Raw genomic sequence first — 18898 nt, forward strand, 5'->3', positions numbered from 1 at the left:
AAAAAAGAAAACAACGTGGAATCTTATTTATTTTTATTAATAGCAAGGAGATGCATTTTTTTAAAAATAATGAGCTAGAAAGGCAAGCTGGAAAAATCAATGCTGTATCACCTAAACTGTAAATTTTTTATTAACAAAAGTTCACTATCTATACATGTAGACTGAGAAATCTTTCAGAGCACTACCCTTCGGCAAAGACCAAATGCTTCTTGTATTTTAAAAAGTTCTTATAATACATCATACACACAAAATAGCATATATAATATATGTACAAGTTTAGTCTTCACAGCCTTTGTAGCATCTGATAAGTAAAATTTTTATTGAACAATAAATATTTATCAAGGGAAATATCTTTGAGACTTTAGAGTCTTACCTCATTTATGAAGTCACTGCCAAGAATAGGAGGTGAGACTAATATTGCATTTTTAGGTAGGTATATCAGGTGAAGTACAGACAAATAGAAATGAACTAGCTATGACATTATTTGTAAGCCTGGCTTTATACCACATTACTTTAAAACAAAATTAGAAAAATAACTATAAAAGCAATACATGCTCAGTGTAAACAACTTGATAACCTTACCCGTTTTACCCTCTTTCTCTTTTCCTACTCTTTGCAAAGTCAATAGGAAACCAAATGGTCCATCAGGAGTTACTGTAGGACAGTGGAAGGCAAGATGGTGTGGCAGACCAGGAGTGATACAGACCCCGAGGGACTGACACTAGCTTGACTGTGCATGGGACTCACTGCAGTGAGGGGGCAGATGTACTGCCCAAATTTTGAGCTTTATCTTACAAATACAATCTCAGAGCTTCAGTCTCCCAATCTCCTTTGTGAAAGCAGTGACCTTCCACTCAATTCCATTTGATTTTAGCAATGTATCTTTTTAATAGCATATTATTTCATCAATGATCCCCCAACAAATCTGAATCAAATGGTCTTATCTCCTTTTTATATCTTATTCTATCATCCACATTAGTATTCCCATGATAATTTATTTAGTCATGCATTAATTGTAGACTTCTTACCTACCAATGAAAATCTTGATCAAAATCCTTCAGTGACTCCTAAAGTTCAAACATCCTATCACAATGGACAAAACCCTTCATGATCTGGCCTCTACCTAGCTCTGCAAACTCTTTAGTCACTTTCATATACATGCTGGGCTCCTAACACAAAGACAGTCTTGTGGGTCCCTGTCCTTTCTAGCCTCTAAGATTTATAAATGTTGTTTCCTCAGTGGACATCCTTCCCCTACCCTGGGCTAGCTGTCAAACTCCTTGTGTTCTTCAAGATTTCTGTGCAAGTATCACTCTTCCCTTTCTTGACATGTCTCAGTGAAGTCCTTGCTTTTCTGTGCTGCCACAGCATCTTGTGCACACTTCTATTATAGTATTTATGTTAAATTACTAATTTAAAAATCTTACTTCTACAAGATCAGGGGTCCGTATACTCTCAGAGTCTCCATGAATCCCCTGAATTATAGCCAGAATTTTATACAGATTTATTTTCTTCTGGGGAGAAGGTTCAGAGCTCACATCAGAGTCTCAAAAGAGTCCATATTTACTCTCTTAAAACCAAATTAAGAACCACTGCACTAGATTATGAGTCCCTAGGAAAGAAAGAGTGAATTCTATTCTTTGAGTCTCGATAGTTAGATGCCTAATGTTAGCTGAATGAGCTTTTCAGTTATTATTTAAAGATAGATATTTATACTAGTACGGATATATGGTAAATTCAACCTCCTCTATTCATTGATGTTTTTAAGTAGGCAGGAAGTGTGATGTAATGAAAAGCATATTGGACAAAAGGAAAGATATGGAAGGGTTTATACCAAACTACTAACAGTGGTTATGCTTGAAAAGAGGGATGGGGTAGGGGAGGGATGGGCTTAAACATTTTACTTACACTCTTCTGTCTTGAACAAGTGTTTGTTTTATAATGTGCACTTTTTAGATTTGAAATTTAAAAATATTGCTTTGAACTATGGGACTTTTCTCTTAAGTGCATTAAACATCTAGCTTCAAATTCCAGCTCTGTGACTTATTTAGTTTTGTGAGCCTGGAACCTTACTTAATCTTCATAAACCTACTTCAACTGTAAAACGAGGGTAAGACTTACAAATCGCACATAGTTATTATGTCGCAAAGCCTAGTATAAGTAGGAACTCAGTAAATATTAGTTGAATGTGAAGTAAATGTTTTCATTTACTCATTTAAAGGTTTTTTTGCAATCCCCAGAGACATCTAAAAATAGAACTCAAAACATGGTCATTATTGTCTCAATACTGTGAGTAAACATAAATGCGGTAAAAGTTTGATGTAACATGGCTGGTTTATTAGGTGGCTGTTAGCTCTGACTATAACTAATAAAGGAATCCCACAGTATGTCCATTTGTTTTTGTTTTTAAACAAAGAAGGGTTATAAAATTCTTCAAAACAATTTGTAATATTTGTACTTCAAGAATGAAGTACAGTTATAAAGCAGAAACTAACACACCATTGTAAAGCAATTATACTCCAATAAAGATGTTAAAAAAAAAAGAATCAAGTACAAGTTTAAACTAAGTAAAGTACAAGTACATTGTTTTAAAGTAGGCTCTCAGTTTATGTATTCTTACTAGTAATAAGTTCTTTGCAATTTTCACTCACCTCATGGCCTGTTTCCACCTGTAGACATCACACCATGTTTTGTGAAGCTTTCCTGATTTCTTTAGAGGTTCTATAAAAAATAAAATGCCATTGATAATGACAGGTACCTTGTAATGTATACCATACTTTTTTTCCTATAATTTCATAACTAAAAGTTTTTATTATATATGCAATTGATGGTTTAAAATTTCTAATAGTTAAAATACATAATGTAAAATGTAAAAGTTCTTGTTTCTCTTAGTCTTTTAGTTTTTAAGTCACTTGGTGCTGAGTAGGCACAATGATTTGTATCTTTGGGGTGACTAATAAAAATAAATTCTTATGTATTTAGAAGCATAGCTGGAATACTCTAACATGGCTTAGGGGGCTTTGCTGAATCAGAAGAATTCAAAGCAGTTCATCTGACCTGAAAATAATGAAAGCCAAAAATCTAGAGGTTTTCCTAAGTATCCCACATTAAATGAAATCACCTACATCAAGTGACAAGTGAAGTAGGTTTATAAGAGGTTTTTCTCTAGGGGCTAATTGAGATGATTCACAATCAAAAGTAAGTACAAATCCTTTTGGAGAACACTCTATGAATTATATGGTTTTGTGAGCAGTACAGCGGTTTCCAAGCCAGCTGTGTGTTTTATTTATTTTTTCATTATCTGAAGCCTCTTGGGCAGTTTGGCCAAGTCTCTGAATCTCTGGACTTTCAGTTTCTTGATCTATATAATAGGCACAGTAGTAATAATAGGCACCTCACAGTGCAGAAGTGAGGATTAAGGGAGATGAAAGCTGAGGGTCAGGGGCCAGATGCAGGAGTGGACAGTGGGGGGACCAAAGGCTTACTCAGTCACCTTTGTCATTTTGTCACGTCCCTGTCCTTTATCCTAAGTGAATCTGTGTTTATTCCCAGCTTGGCTTGCTCTTTTTTTCCCCTTAACTTTACAGAAAATTTGTCTTAAAACATTCTTTTTTGTGCAAATGCTGTTCTTTGTCCTAAAGGAATATGAGAATCAATGGATGGCCTTACTGACTCTGTCAGTCACTGCCAGTTGCCACCCAATATCCATTTTCCCTGTTTCTTATAGTAACCCAGTTAAAAAACTATATTCCCCCTTCTCCTTCACAGGTAGGTGTAACCATGGAGATAGATTCTACCCACGAGTTACAAGTAGAAATAGTGTGAGTGACTTTTGGGAAGTTTCCTTAAAAGAGGAAACACATCTTTTTCTTCCCTTTCCTCCTTCCTGCTGGCTGAACACCAGTGAGATAGGTGGAGTCCTAGCAACCTTCTTGGACCAAGAGGTGAGACACCAAGGATGGCAGAAGAGCAAGGTAGAAGGAACCTTGGTCTCTCACACCAAGGAACTGCTTGAATAGCTCTAGATTGGCTACAGAGTTTTTTTTTTTTAAATGAAAGAAAGAAATAACCTTCTAGCTTATGTAAGCCACTATTATTTTGGTTTTTCCAACATATACAAATGAGCCCAACCTTAATGATATGCTGGTCCTCTAGGAAGTTGTCTTGAACAAAGAACCATTTTTAATTCTTAGAAGTGTTCTTACGCTTCCCTTGATCCTACGTGTGCTTTCTACATATCAACAGTAGATTTTCTACTCTTCAAAAGCCTCTAGTGTAGCCCTCCAGTCTTTGTTTTTACCTTTTCTCTCTTGCATCACCCATATTTTAGATATTATACACTCATTTGAGCTCCTCAGATAGGAACTTGGAAAATGGGGCCACTCTATTGGGGAAGAAAGAGGGAATTTTGGCTAAAATTAAGTTTTTAGTTTTTTTGTGGATTATAGGAAAAGCAGAGTTCATCTGTACTCAGCAGACATTTATTAAGCACATACCATGTAAAAGGCATTGTGCCGGGTCCTGGGAGGAAATATAAAGATGACGTTGTTCTGGCTTCCAGGAGCTTACAGTCTAGTAGGAAAGATGAGACACACAAATAACTACAGCATATGATGGATTGAGAAAAAATGCAATAAGAAAAGTATAAAGTGCCTAAAACTTTCAGAGGAGGAAAGATGAGTTCCACTTGTGGGGATTAGAGAAAATGTCATGAAGAAGATAGGATTTGAGCTGGGCTCTGAACAGTATGTAGAAATGGTAAAACAAACAAACAACAACAACAAAAAAAACCAAAGGGGGGGTGGGGAGCTCAGCAAAGGATCAGAGGTAGACAGTTACAATGCATCAGTGGATTTAGGGATCCCAGGCAGCATCAAGGATAGAGTAGAAGGTAAAGCTAGACAGGTGGATTAGAGACAGATAAAGGGTGGTGAATATCTTCTTGGGAGCCTGCTCCAAAGTGGAGAGAATAAGGAGTCACTGAAAGATTTTAAGCAAGGGAATAACCAGACCACATGTCTTCAGTCAGAAGATGACTCTTGTGAGTGTAGAGGAAAGACCAGCTGCAGAGAGGCTGGGAGTGGGCACCTTTAATAATCCAGGTAAAATGTAATGATGGCCTGAATTAGGGAAGCGACCATTAGAAAGGAAAGGAGGGCACAGATAGAAGCAATATTTCAGAGGTTACTACATGAGCTAAATGTATGCTTTGCCCAGGAAAAAGAGTCGGACTGTAATTCCCTGATCCAGAAGTAGAAAATCTATCCATAAAAGAATTTTTAAAATTACTCTACAGTTACATAAACTGGAAAACTAAAAGAAGGCTGAATATGCTGTAATAATGGATTTATTGGTTCTAAAATTTTAGCAGAGCCTTAACATTTATTTTCCTGAGACATCAATTGGGGGTACACTGACTGACCCTGCTAGGAGATGGGGAAAGAATATTGAAAAGCATCTCAGGAAAGAAAGGCAACCATCACTTCTATCCCATTGTTCATCCTTTGCTCAGGTGTTATGGTAAATAGCAGGTAGCAGGGTATTTTACAAGGTAAGGTTCTTTCACTTCTCCTTAGTTATCCCTTTACCCACCCTTATGCACCATCTCTACTCACCCTTCCCCCCCCACACACACACACTCCATAAGGAATCCAGTGAAAATTTAAGAGAAAGAGGTGGCTTTCTAAAGAGCATAAGAATTTTCTAATATTTGCCTCTTCATCGCTCACTAAAACCATGCCAGCATAGCCCCCTGCAAAATGGAAAGGGCTGGCATAGACTCATATAAGGGCATTGTGTTCTCAAATAGCTTTCAGATAAATAACACCCCCCTCCCCCAAATCCTAAATAGCTACTTCCTCATTCTCAGGGGATACAGTCTAGAGATTTCCTCCAATGGACAAATTTGAGCATCTAATCAGCTGCCACTTTGTCTTTTTATTTTCTGATTATTGAGGCAGATTTAAATAGGTGTTCATACCCAATAATCTCTCTTTTCTCAATAAGGGCAGGAGCTGACAACAAAATAATCATGAACCTATGAATCAGAACAGTGTCCTGTGTAATATTTTGCAAGTTATGGTTTAGTTCATGTTATGTGGGGCACTGAGAGCAATACATGAAATAAAGTAATGAGGATTTTTTTCTTCCGTGACTCCCAAGGTGATTCCTGGCACTCTTGAAAGCAGAAGTGATTAATCAAGTCACTGGAGACAAACAGCAGAAATGTGATTGTCAAAACTATGGATATCGGTTAAACTGTGTTTCACTCATGTAAGTTGCGTGTGTGTGTGTGTGTGTGTGTGTGTGTTGGGAGCTGGTCAGTGGGAGAGTCAGCATCTTCGACATTGTCTCTGAGAGAAGATTAGCAGGGATTATTAATTTAAAAGATTCTTACATTTAATAAAAACTCAAAAGCTAAGAAAAATATTGAGCAACCTATACTCCAGTCCTAACATTCAAAATCAAATTCCTTAACCTGGGGTCCACAGTCAGACCATCTGTAAATCTCCTGAAATGATATGCAAAATTTGGTGTAATTTTACATTTTTTTGCAGAGAGGGTGGGCTGGTTTCTAAAAATTCTTAGAGTGACCCTTGACCCTCAAAAAGGTGAGCTCCAGTCATTAAAGAAAAGCAGAGGGAGGAAGAGGAAGAGAGAGAAAGAGAGGAAAGAGGGGAATAAAGAGAATCCAGGAGTCTCATCAACTCTGTCCCCAATCAAATCAATCAAATGTATGTGAAATTTGTACAAGGCACTTATCTATTAACCTTTATATTTATATTAAAAATTAACAACAGTATGATCATCTTCCTTTCAAAAGTCTCTGAGGTTTCAAGCTGGTTTAGATTGCATTTCAGAGCCCATGATATTAGCAAAAACATAGATATTAATTAAATTCATGGAAACTAGAAGAAACGTGTGTCAAAAAAGTTATTTCTTTAGTATGAACTTCTGATTGTTTATGCTAAATCCTTCAGAAGTGCCTTTAGTTAAATGGCTATACCATTTGCAACAAATATAATTTTATATTAAAAGGAGCTATAAAAAGGACAAAAGGGTTATACAAAGGCAAACTTCTATATTTTTCAGAATACTATTGTTTCAGCATATAAAATACTAATTATAGTGGATTCCTATTCTCACTTAAGAATAGAAAGCTTTCAAGTGAAACCTAATTCTTCTCATCATGCTCCCAAAACCCCTGCAGAGGATTTAGAATTCTCACTAATGTTCCTATGTAACTAATTAGCACGTATTTTTCTGTACATAGAGGAGTAAACTCTGATAGAATCCTCTATCCCTTTTCTGTGTTACAAAAGTCATAAATTAACCTCCTTCCATTCCTAATCTTTTCCATTCTTTATTCTTAATCCCGGAGAGGCATACACGTATTGGATTTATCTGCCATGTAAAACAAGCATTCAGTCATCCTTTCTTTAAGATTACTCTCAAATTTTAATTCAGCTTCAACTAAATATGTAAATAGGCAAAACTCTTCAGTCTAAATGTTTCATTAGTTAACAACCTTTAAAGACAGATTATGACATCATACAAAAATTAAGCAAGAAAATGAATGAATATTTTACAAATTGTTTTAACTTTGAATAAAAAGTAATTTCTTTAAATGACTTCCTTAAATAAAAGTTAGCATATATTGAATCTAAATTAGTAACGATTTATGGGATTTCTTCTCTTATGAAAATATTTGCCCTCTCAATGCCTCTCAAAGTACATAAGAGCACATACTTACCCCATGTTGCTTGCTGTGGTTATATCGTCCTCAGATCAAGGCTTATCTGGATTCTGAATTAACTTAAATGTTACAAAAAGAAGCAGTAGAGGTTTGACTTCCCCGGAAACGAGACTGTCATATGCTAACTAGGCTTTTAAATGAGGAAAACTAGTGTCTCGTCTAATTATATAAGCTCCAGGTCAAATTCTAGCATCAACTAATCAAATAACTGAACTGCATTTAGTTTCAAGGAGTAAAAGAAAGAAAACTGTTTAAGAGGAATGACTTTAGTATCTTAGAAAACTGGAGACTTGAGCATTGAAAAGTTACTTATATGTCAATAAAAGTTAAATAGTTTAAAAGCAAAGTATATATCTTGCTACCTTAAATAATTTGAAGAAAAATATTGGGGAAAATTTAGTTTTCAGTAAAGCAGATATTTCTATATTTTCCAGAAGTTTTGAATTTGCATTATATGTCCTGGTCTCTGAAAACATCCTCTCACCTTACCTTAACTTGCCCAGTATTTATCTCCTTATAAATTCCAGTACAATAAAAGTATTTAATTCTAAAGCCATACCAGTTAATGCTAAGCAACATATCCAAAATGTCTAATTGTTAAAATGTATCTTTGAACACTTATAAATAGGGTCTTTTGAAATTAAATACAAAGTTATTATCATGAGAAGCTATAAAAAATACTATTTTAATCTCAACATTTTAAAAGACATCTCAACCCAAATTTATAGTAGTACAACAAAAAATAAAAAAGGATTTAGCAATGATATATTAAGAAATATAAATTTTCACAAGATTTTGAGGGAAGAAATATAATATGGAAGTTATCTATTACATGCACCATCTTGCGGGGGGTCAGTTTTGGAGAAATAGTTTCAGTAAAAACACTAGGGTCTTTATTGTAATTTTAATATGTGGCTGTCATGTACTGCTTTGGTAATTTCAAAATTATGTTATCTAAAAGGTAAAGAAGCTTTTTAGGCATAGAATATATGAGCACACACTGATATACTTTTTAAAAATTGAGGTATAACTCACCTATGTCAGAGAGAAATTTTCCTCTACCCTTCTAGATTCTTCTGGCTGGTCTAAGAATTACAATGAATTTGACATGAGACAGATTAACAGGAGAAAATCAAACAAAAGTTTAATAATGTGGGAGGGAATCAGGAAAACTGAACAGCTCACTAAAATGGCCAAAGCCCTCCCTTAAAAACCATATCATCTAAAGACAAAAGAGGATGTTGAGGGTAGTGGTTTGGGACTTCAAAGGAGGGCAGTTCAAGTGGAGATGGAAACGCAAATGCAAACGCTTGGTAAACAATTGTTTGTTGGGCCCTACAGAGACAATGCTACAGAGTGGACTCTGATCTCTAGGCCCTGCTCAGCTTCCCCGGCCACACCTAGCCTAAATTGTTTGCAGATACCTCTATTCTGGGAAGAGGTCCTTTATCTAAACTCTTTAGGCAGCTCAGGGGGGAGGTAAAAAGAAAGACTTCAGGAGTCTTCTGTTTCTTAAAAATAATCTCCCTAAATTAATCCTCATGCCAGAGAGACATATTTTGGGGTGGCAAATTTTGCTCCCCTACACATAACATACATAAAATTTGCCCTTTTAATATGAACAATGCAGAGGTTTTTCATGTTCACAAGTTGTGCAACCACTAATTCTAGAACGTTTGCATCACCCCAAAGAGAAGTCCCATGCCTCTGAACTCCTCCTCCCTGGCAACCACTAATCTACTTCCTGTCTCTATGGATTTGCCTATTCCGGACATTTCACAGAAAAGGCCGTATAATATGTGGCCTTTTGTGACTGGCTTCTTTCACTTAGTACAATGTTTTCAAGGTTGATTTATGTTAGAGCATGTGTCAATACTTCATTCCTTTTTATGGCTGAATAACATTCCATTGTACAGATATATCACATTTTATTTGTCCATTCATCAGTCGATGGACATCTGGGTTTTCAGTATTGGGCTGGTATGAATAGTGCTGTTATAAATATTTGTATACAAGTCAATTTTCTTGGGTGCATCCTTAGGAATTGCTGGGACATATGGTAATTTTATGTCAATTTTTTTTTTCTTTAAAGATTTATTTATTCATTTTATATTTTATTATTGCTGCGTTGGGTCTTTGTTGCTGCACACGGGCTTTCTCTGGTTGCGGTGAGCGGGGGCTACTCTTCGTTGCAGCGTGTGGGCTTCACATCGTGGTGGCTTCTCTTGTTGTAGAGCACGGGCTCTCGGCACGCAGGCTTCAGTAGTTGTGGCACGCGGGCTTCAGTAGTTGTGGCTCGTGGGCTCTAGAGCGCAGGTTCAGTAGTTGTGGTGCCCGGGCTTTGTTGCTCCATGGCATGTGGGATCTTCCCGGACCAGGGCTTGAACCTGTGTCCGCTGCATTGGCAGGCGGATTCTTAACCACTGCGCCACCAGGGAAGTCCTATGTCAACTTTTTGAGAAATCTGTTTTCCTCAGCGGCTGTACATTTTTCATTCCCACCAGAAATATTTGGGGTTTCCAGTTTCTCCACATCCTTGCCAATCTCTGTTATTATGTCTTTTTAAATATAGTCATCCTAGAGATTAGGAAGTGGTATTTTTTTTTAATATTTATTTATTTGGTTGTGCCAGGTCTTAGTTGTGGCAGGCAGGCTCCTTAGTTGTGGCACATGGGCTCCTTAGTTGTGGTAGGCAGGCTCCTTTGTTGTGCCATGTGAACTCTTAGTTGCAGCATGCACATGGGATCTAGTTCTCTGACCAGGGATCGAACCCAAGCCCCCTGCATTCGGAGCACGGAGTCTTAACCACTACGCCACCAGGGAAGTCCTGGGAAGTGGTATCTTATTGTGGGTTTAATTTGTATTTCCCTAAAGAGTAATAATGTTGAACATCTTTTGTTTGCTTATCAGACATTTGTATATCTTCTCTGAAGAAATGTCTATGCAAATCCTTTGTCCATATTTAAACTGGGGTGTCTTTTTATTTATATATATTTATATATGAGTTCTGTATACTGAAAACTAAACCTTTGCCAGATATATGATTTGCAAATGTTTTCTCCTATTCTGTCGATTGTTCTTTCATTTTCTTGATAGTTTCCTTTAACACACAGATATACTTTTTTTTTTTTTTTTTTTTTTCTCGGTACGCAGGCCTCTCACTGTTGTGGCCTCTCTCGTTGCGGAGCACAGGCTCCGGATGAGCAGGCTCAGCGGCCATGGTTCACGGGCCTAGCTGCTCCGCGGCATGTGGGATCTTCCTGGACCGGGGCACGAACCCGTGTGCCCTGCATCGGCAGGCGGACTCTCAACCACTGCGCCACCAGGGAAGCCCTACTTTTTATATATATATATACATTTATTTTATTTTTGGCTGCGTTAGGTCTTCATTGCTGCGCGTGGGCTTTCTCTAGTTGAGGGAGCGGGGGTTACTCTTCGTTGCGGTGCACGGGCTTCTCATCGCAGTGGCTTCTCTTGCTGCGGAGCACGGGCTCTAGGCGCGCGGGCTTCAGTAGTTGTGGCTCACGGGCTGTAGAGCACAGGCTCAGTAGTTGGGGTGCACGAGCTTAGCTGCTCCGCGGCATGTGGGATTTTCCCAGACCAGGGCTCAAACCCTTGTTCCTTGCGTTGGCAGGTGGATTCTTAACCACTGCACTACTAGGGAAGCCCAGATATACTTTTTAAAGATGACAAAACTCAGGCACAGGATGGGAAATTGACTTTGTCAAGATCTGCATAGTTTTTCTTAAAATGAGCAAACTCTCAATTGAATCACGTTAATTTCTTTTCTTTCTTTTTTTCCCCCCCACCTTTTTTGGCCACACCATGTGGCATGCAGGATCTTAGTTCCCGGACCAGGTATTGAACCTGTGCCCCCTGCAGTGGAAGCATGGAGTCTTAACCACTGGACCGCCAGGGCAGTCCCTACATAATTTATTTTAAACTAATTATAAGATGATCAAAAGAAAGTTCAAAAAACCATAAATGAGTGATGGCTTTATTGGCAAAATTACAATATATAGGTAGTGTATGAAGTTACTGCAGATGACATTTAGCTGTTTTCCTTACAACTAAAAGCTGCAATTACCACATTAAAACTTCAATGCAGAATATCTACATGTGGAGCTTTAGCCTCAGGCCTGGAGCAGCTGTGAAATGAAAGTTACCGCACCATTCTAGTCCGTGGATATCAGTGTATTGTCCTTCACCTTCCACCCTGCAATAGTAAAAAATAAGTGTGTTCATTAACCAAGACCAAAAATTTATGGTCCAGATATGATTGTCCAGTATATTATATACTATGTCTGAAGAATTATATCTTTCCATTATCAAATTTTGTTCTAAAACCTGACATCCTGCTTTCACATCCTACAAACAAAAAAAGAAATTACTATTCCAAACAAATATTGTCATTATACAAATTTTGGTGTCTAAGATTTTAGGATTACATATGCTTAGTTTAGACCAAAACAGTCAAAAAAGTGAAAAGTTTATATTGGTTATCTGGCTTAATTAGTTCATTCATTTATTCAACCAATGTTTATTGACCTTCAACTATGTTTGAGGTGCTGTGCTCTATGCTGGTGTTTTCTGGACTCTTCAGAGTGGTGAAAATGCACTTCACATAACCAAACAGACCTTTATCCCATGGGTTAGAGTTTTCTCCCTTTATTAACATCAGTGGGAAAAGTTTACATGTTGTCATCACAGACTTGGCATCAGAATAGGTGAACACTTTCTACCCTCCTCAATATGTATCAACCACTTCATAACAATTAGGTTGCATTTTCAATTCTGGAAATAATAAAGGGGTAGTTATAAATGAACCATAAACCTCTGGATGACACGGCATGGTATTTGGTGTGAGGATTAAGCTTGGGAAGATACATGGTGGAGGGTAGGGGTAGGGATTTGGAGGAAGGTGGTCAAAAGGTACAAACTTCCAGTTACAAGATAAATAAAGTACTAGGGATGTGATGTACAACATGATAAATATAATTAACACTGCTGTATGTTATATGTAAAAGTTGTTAAGAGAGAAAATCCTTAGTTCTCATCACAAGGAAAAATATTTTTTTCTTTTATTTTGTGTCAATGTGAGATGATGAATGTTCACTAAATTTATTGTGGTAATCACTTCATGATGTATGTAAGTCGAATCATTATGCTGTATACCTTGAATTTAGACAGCAGTGTATGCCAATTACATCTCAAACTGGAAGAAAAAATAAAATTTAAAACTAAAAAAAAAAGTTTATCAAGATATTTCAAGTGAAAATAATTTTTGGCCTAAATATTCTCAATAATTGCAACAAGCTTTCCATTTCCAATATGACTGCAAAAAGTTCTATAGGAACAGAAGTCAAGAGGAAATAAATGAAAAGTCTAATAGATTATCACCAAGAACGATATTTTCTTTTGGAGGCTCATGATGGCCTTAGCCTCTCTTATAACATTTTTTTCCCCAACATATAACCCAAATTTTCCAAAATATATTATAAATATATTTTGACTAAATACATTACAAAAGAAATTTAGCATTAACTAAGTTTTTAAGCGAATGTGCCTGAAAAGACTCTTTTAGAACTACAATGACATTTTATTTTAAACTTACCTATTTTCATTGAAATTTCCAGTGTACTTTGCCCCAGTTGGGAATGTATAAGTCCCCAGTCCATGAAACATATTGTCCTTAAAGTTTCCTTCATATACTGCTCCTGAAAAATGCTCAAGTCTTCCAAAACCATTCATCTGTTTGTAACAAAGGAAATTACCTCAGTAACTAATCTTCAGTTCCCTAGAACATTTCAAAAATGTACACATATGTCTATCATCTACTTTGTTATTATTTAATCTATCATTGTATCATCCTTTATTTTCACAAAAATAAGATAACATTTTATCACAGTCCTTTGTATGTATCTTTCTGTGAAGCTCACCAAGTCAATGTTTCTGATCTGGGGCACTTGAACATCTTGGGGGTCCATGATGATAATAACAGGAGTCCTCAAGATACCTTGACTATATCAAAAAGCTTAAAGGACAACCAGTTTAGTTAGCCCAGAAATGGCACAAAGAAGTTGTTAAGAACAAAAATTTGTATTCAGGCAGACCTGAGAATACATTTTTGTTTCATCACTTACTAGCTGGGCAAGAAATCTGAGCCTGATTTCCCTCAATTGTAAAATTGGAACATTAATGGTATCTGACTCATGAGGCTGCTATGAGGATTCAATGAGAAAACTATGTAATGAGTTCACTTTGCTCAATGAATAGGAAATAAGAAAGATGATAATGATGATAATTAGCTCTCTGCATGAGTTTAATACTATTCTTATGTTCATATATGTTAAATATAATCATTTTTTATTTTTATTGCATGGTCTACTCATATGTGTTTTTTGATTAATGGTGAAATGCCTGGAATCATTTAACCAATAGAGTTACTTATCCACTGTCAATGCTCAAAACAACAATAATACCTTGTCATCTTTCCAGCTTCCTGTGTAGACAATCCCATTAGGAGTGGTATGAATACCTATGCCATTTCTCTCAAATATTCCAGAAGATGTTCTTGTACAATCCCCATCTAAACAAGAGAGAAATACTGAAGATTATAAAAGGGAACCCTGTTTGACAAAGTAATAAAATATTTATGTTCAGGCTTAATCAGAACTGCATCCCCTATGGGTCTCTTTGGCTTCCTAGCACTGAAACTGATGAGACCAGAGATGAGGAGCTCTGTGGACCAAGGTCTTGTAATCATTGACACTCAAGGGCCCAGAAGATTGACATATGGCTATGGCCCTCCCATAGCTTTCCAAGGCACACTGTCTATACTTAACATTAGAGTTTAGATTTAAAATCTGTTCCTCCATTAGTATTTCTATGTTATTTTATTTAATGGAGTTAATATCTCAGTAGTAGTTTTATAAAGTGTAACAGTCTCAGTTTTGTACCCTTAATCTACTTAATTTTAGTCTGTATAGAAAAAAGTAATTGAAATGTATGCTTACCATACTTGTCTCCATTTGGAAATATAAAGTTTATCTTAAATACTTCTGGAGCTGTTTTAAAAGATTTCAGAAAAGTCACATAAGCTTAAATATTTTTACATCATAAGACCTATAACATATTTGCTTTAAGAGCTAACCAAATAGACTCACTTCATATGATCACAAGCATATCATGACTACATGGCATTTCCATAGTCTAGTGTAGGGTCCTGGGGAAATAAATGATTTTGTCTAGATGATCAATTTTTACTTGTTTATTATAACAGCTTTATTAATATATAATTCACATACCACCAAAGTTACCCTTTAAAAGTATACAAAATTCATTTTTTAGCATACTCAGAGTTGTGTAACTGTCACCACAATCTAATTTTTCAATATTTTAATCACCCCCAAAAGAAATCCTGTACATATTAGCAGTTACTCTCCATTACCCTAAAACTCACCCAACCCCTGTCAACCACTAATCTACTCTCTGTCTCTATGTACTGGTGTATTCTAGATAGTTCATAGAAATGGAATCATACAATATGCGGTCGTTTGTGATTAGCTTCTTTTACTTAGCTTCAAGGTTCATCCATGTTGTAGCATGTATCAGTATTTCACCACTTTTTATTGCCGAATAGTCCATGCTACAAAAATAACGCATTTTGTTTATCTGTTCATCAGTTGATGGCCAGTTGGGTTGTTTCCAGTTTTGGCTGTTATGAATAATGCTATGAACATTCATGTATAATTTTTTGTGTGGACATATGTTTTTATTTCTCTTGGGTATATCATCTATTGATTGTCCCACAGAGGTAAGGTAGAGTGAGCAATCTCTGATTTGGCAGTGGAAGGAAATAGAAAATAAAGAAAGACAGTAAGTGAGAAGGGGTGGGGGAGGGAGTGGGGTCCAAACAGAATGAGACTGGAATGGAGACCAGGTGAAAAAGGGACAAAGACAACCGCAGGCCTGGGGGGTGGGGGAGGGGTGGAATCGATGCCTCAGGGCCCTGGGACATTTAGTGGACTAAAACATTAGAAACTAATTTTTGCTAATACTGAAGAAAACATATGTGAAGATAAGTAAACTATAACTTCTAGGACAATAGTCTACTAGAATGTTACTCAAAGTGTGGCCATCCATTAGAATCATCTGGGATGCTTTACAAGTTCCTACGCCCTTCCACACTGCTGAATCAGAATCTCTGTGGATGGGACAAGAGAACTGATCTTTTTAATTGAAAAATTAATGAGTGCCAGTTGAGAAAGGCTGGAAGCTCATCCCCTCTGAGGAAACAGAGTTAATAACACAATAGGCAGAAGACTTAAACATCATCAGAGAGAAAGGGAGGGTATAGCAGCCTTGAGACAGGAGCAGATACTTATGAAAAAATAATTAGCAATCTAGGAAATGAATAATGTAATTGTTGAAATAAACCTCTTTAGAAGGGCTGACTAGCAGAATGAATACCGTTGAAAAGTAAATTAGTGAACTGGAACACAAGGTTGAAAATTTTTCCCGGAAAGAGGCATAAAGGAAAACAGATATCACCTGACAAGGCCTTTCATATCTCCCCTCACCCCCAGCCTCCTCCAGGAGCCCCCAGGAGGTCTATCCCTAATGTAGTACTTAGGGCCCTATTAAGATAACGCTTTTGTGCCGGAGTCCCTTCTCACACTCCACTCCTCTGGGTCAGGATCACGGATTAGTTAAATCTCTTTTCCCACCCTAGTGTCCAGCTCAGTGCTTAGTACTAACTGGTAGGAACTGAAAGTTTAGTGAATGAGTGGCACTTGGGAAGCATTCGCTAAAGGCTTACTAAACGTGATCATACAAGAAACCGAACTATTTCAATTGCCCTTAAATGGTTCCACATCCGAAACTTTGGACTGTTAGAGCTAGAGGGAGGGAACCAAAGAGATCGAGACTGGCAACAGAGAGGAAACTGAAACCAGAGACGTTGGCACTTCCCTAAGGTGTCACAACAGCGAATCGACGGCCGAATGAGAGCTAGAATCCAGGTCTCCAGATTCCCACAGCACGGGTTCTCCGCGCCCCCATCCCACCACGCTCAGGAAATATGTCACACCTGTACCGGAGTTGCCAGGGGCCGAGCTCCGGCTCAGTGCGAGCTCTCCTTAAAGGGGCGTTGGGAGGATGGGACACTCACTTGACAAAGGGGTGCTGGAGAGATTTTCTGGACTCTGCGATTCCCCCTGGGCCGCCAGCTCTGTGGCCTGGAGGGAAGGAAACAGTAGCTCAGCGCAGACTGCGACTTGGTTGCTAGGGCGACCAGGCACCTCTCACCCGGAAGCGAATAGGCAAAGGCCCGAGGTTGAGCGAATCAGAAGGCGCCAGGGCTGGGCCGCTGCAGCTGGGCCGCTGCGGAGCCGCTCCAGGTGAGATCCCGGTGGGCGCCGCGTCCTAACAGACGCCACGGGAAGCAGCGCTGCGAGCCCGGGGCGGCCTCCCCTGCCGCGTATGAGGGATGTATTTCCGTGTGCGTGGTCTGCGCGTCGCCCCAGTAGTCAGTGTGCGGACCCTTCTACCAACTCCCTATCCCGGAGTGGTCAGGGTCTGAGGCGCCTCCCGGCCCGGTGGGATACAGCCTGTCTGGCAGGGGCCGGTGAGTCTGGAGCATTAGGATCCCAGGCCCTGAGACCGGGCCTGGCGGGGGTCGGCAGCTGAGGCTGTCCACGCTCAGGCTGGAGGCGGGGGGAGCTGAATTCAGGCTCGGAGCCGGATAAAGGGTGGGATTGGGGGGGCTCAGGTTTCGTTTCCTGTCTCTGTCTCCATCTCCACTGGGTGGCTATCTGGGGAGAGGATTTGCTGCGATGTATGCTGGAAGAAAGGTACCAGATCTGGGTATCTGCAAGGAGCTGGATATATTGGGTGAGTCAGAGATTTGCCTGGGAGGGGAATGGTTTGTGGTCAGTTTTCAGCGCCCAGCTTGGTGATTCTGTTCCTGGGAGCCAAACTTGGATATTAAACAAAGGATACTCTTCCAGCCAAACTTAGGTTCCTGTGTCCACGGTGAACAAAGATTGTTGGAATCTTCCCAGATTTTGGCGTCTTGTGGGCCTACCTGGCCGGGAAGAAACTGCCATTCCCAGGGCTAGCTAATTAACAATTAACCTGTGAACACGCCTTTCATATGCAAAACAACCAGTCCTGCATCCTTACTTCCAACCACCTCCTTTGTCTAACCACCAAGCTAGTAGTTCCCCTGCCCTAAATCAGTCTGGGGCCAGGTACCCTATGCCTCAGCGTCTGTGGGAATTACTCAAACTAGCCAATCCTAAACTGATTACCCTGCCCTGCCTCACCTTTCCCGTGGAAAACCCAAGAAAGGCTACAGCCTACGCCTTACTCTTGTTCCTTTCTGCCTCCTCCTGACACTGGTGCTTCCCCCTGTGGCCCACCGTGGCATGGCATGCCTCTCCTTTCTAGGGGAGTTGTAAGTAACATTAAACTTTTCTTTCAGTGGTATTGATCTCTCTGTGTCAGCACTCAGTCACCTTTACAAATTAAGACCCAGGCATAAATCGGGGGGGGGGGGGCTGGCTTAACAGTAAATTTTGTTTTGTTTTCTTGTTTTATTTATTTATTTATTTAGCTGCGTCGGGTCTTAGTTGTGGCACGCGGGATATTTCGTTGCAGTGCGCGGGGTCAGTAGTTGTGGCACGTGGGCTTAGTTGCCCTGTGGCATGTGGGATCTTAGTTCCCTGATCAGGGATTGAACCCACGTGCCCTGCACTGGAAGGTGGATTCTTAATCACTGGACCACCAGGGAAGTCCCAACACTAAGTTTTGAATTGAAGATACAAAGTACATGTTTGGGGGGTAAGAGGGAAATATGGGGGAAAGAATTTCATCTTTGGAGTTGAATGGATTGTTTCAAACCCTGGCTCCAGACTTTGCTTCTATAGTTGGTGACATTAGGCAAGTCATGTAATTTATCTGTTCTCTAGTTTCCTCCACTATAAAATATAGAAAATAATATTTAACTTATAGGAGTTTTAGAGAAGTAAATGAAAAATCTTACCTTTCCCCTCAATGCAGACTTGTATTTCCAACTATTAATACCTTCTACATATCTCCATTTGAATATCTAGAAGACATCTCAAATGTAACATTCAT

The 18898-nt window shown here is 38.7% G+C and overlaps 2 protein-coding genes across 7 annotated transcripts in view; one reads left to right on the plus strand and one right to left on the minus strand.

The window, feature by feature from the left end:
- DHX57 (DExH-box helicase 57) overlaps positions 1-18898 on the plus strand; it is a 107973-nt gene that overhangs the window by 33116 nt on the left and 55959 nt on the right. For 2 of the 5 annotated variants that reach the window (XM_079940711.1, XM_079940707.1), the window contains exon 5: positions 6163-6273. The gene's annotated coding sequence lies outside the window, so the exon portion shown is untranslated. Of the gene's footprint in view, positions 1-6013; positions 6274-17009; positions 17158-17193; positions 17385-18898 lie in introns of those variants that run through there. The other 3 variants (XM_079940708.1, XM_079940709.1, XM_079940710.1) reach the window with 3 other exon arrangements.
- On the minus strand, positions 11324-14795 carry MORN2 (MORN repeat containing 2). 2 transcript variants are annotated; one of them, XM_079940719.1, is made up of 4 exons: positions 14773-14795; positions 14239-14345; positions 13371-13507; positions 11324-11972 (listed from the first exon to the last, which is right to left on the minus strand). In XM_079940719.1, exons 3-4 carry the CDS (start codon positions 13505-13507, stop codon positions 11870-11872), a joined length of 240 nt encoding a protein of 79 aa, XP_079796845.1. In that variant the 5' UTR covers positions 14239-14345; positions 14773-14795; the 3' UTR covers positions 11324-11869. The 2 variants fall into 2 exon arrangements, with proteins under 2 accessions (XP_079796845.1, XP_079796846.1); XM_079940720.1 differs by lacking the exons at positions 14239-14345; positions 14773-14795 and adding an exon at positions 13696-13720.

This window comes from Stenella coeruleoalba, assembly GCF_951394435.1.
Source record: "Stenella coeruleoalba genome assembly, chromosome: 13".
NCBI classification, from domain to species: domain Eukaryota; kingdom Metazoa; phylum Chordata; class Mammalia; order Artiodactyla; family Delphinidae; genus Stenella; species Stenella coeruleoalba.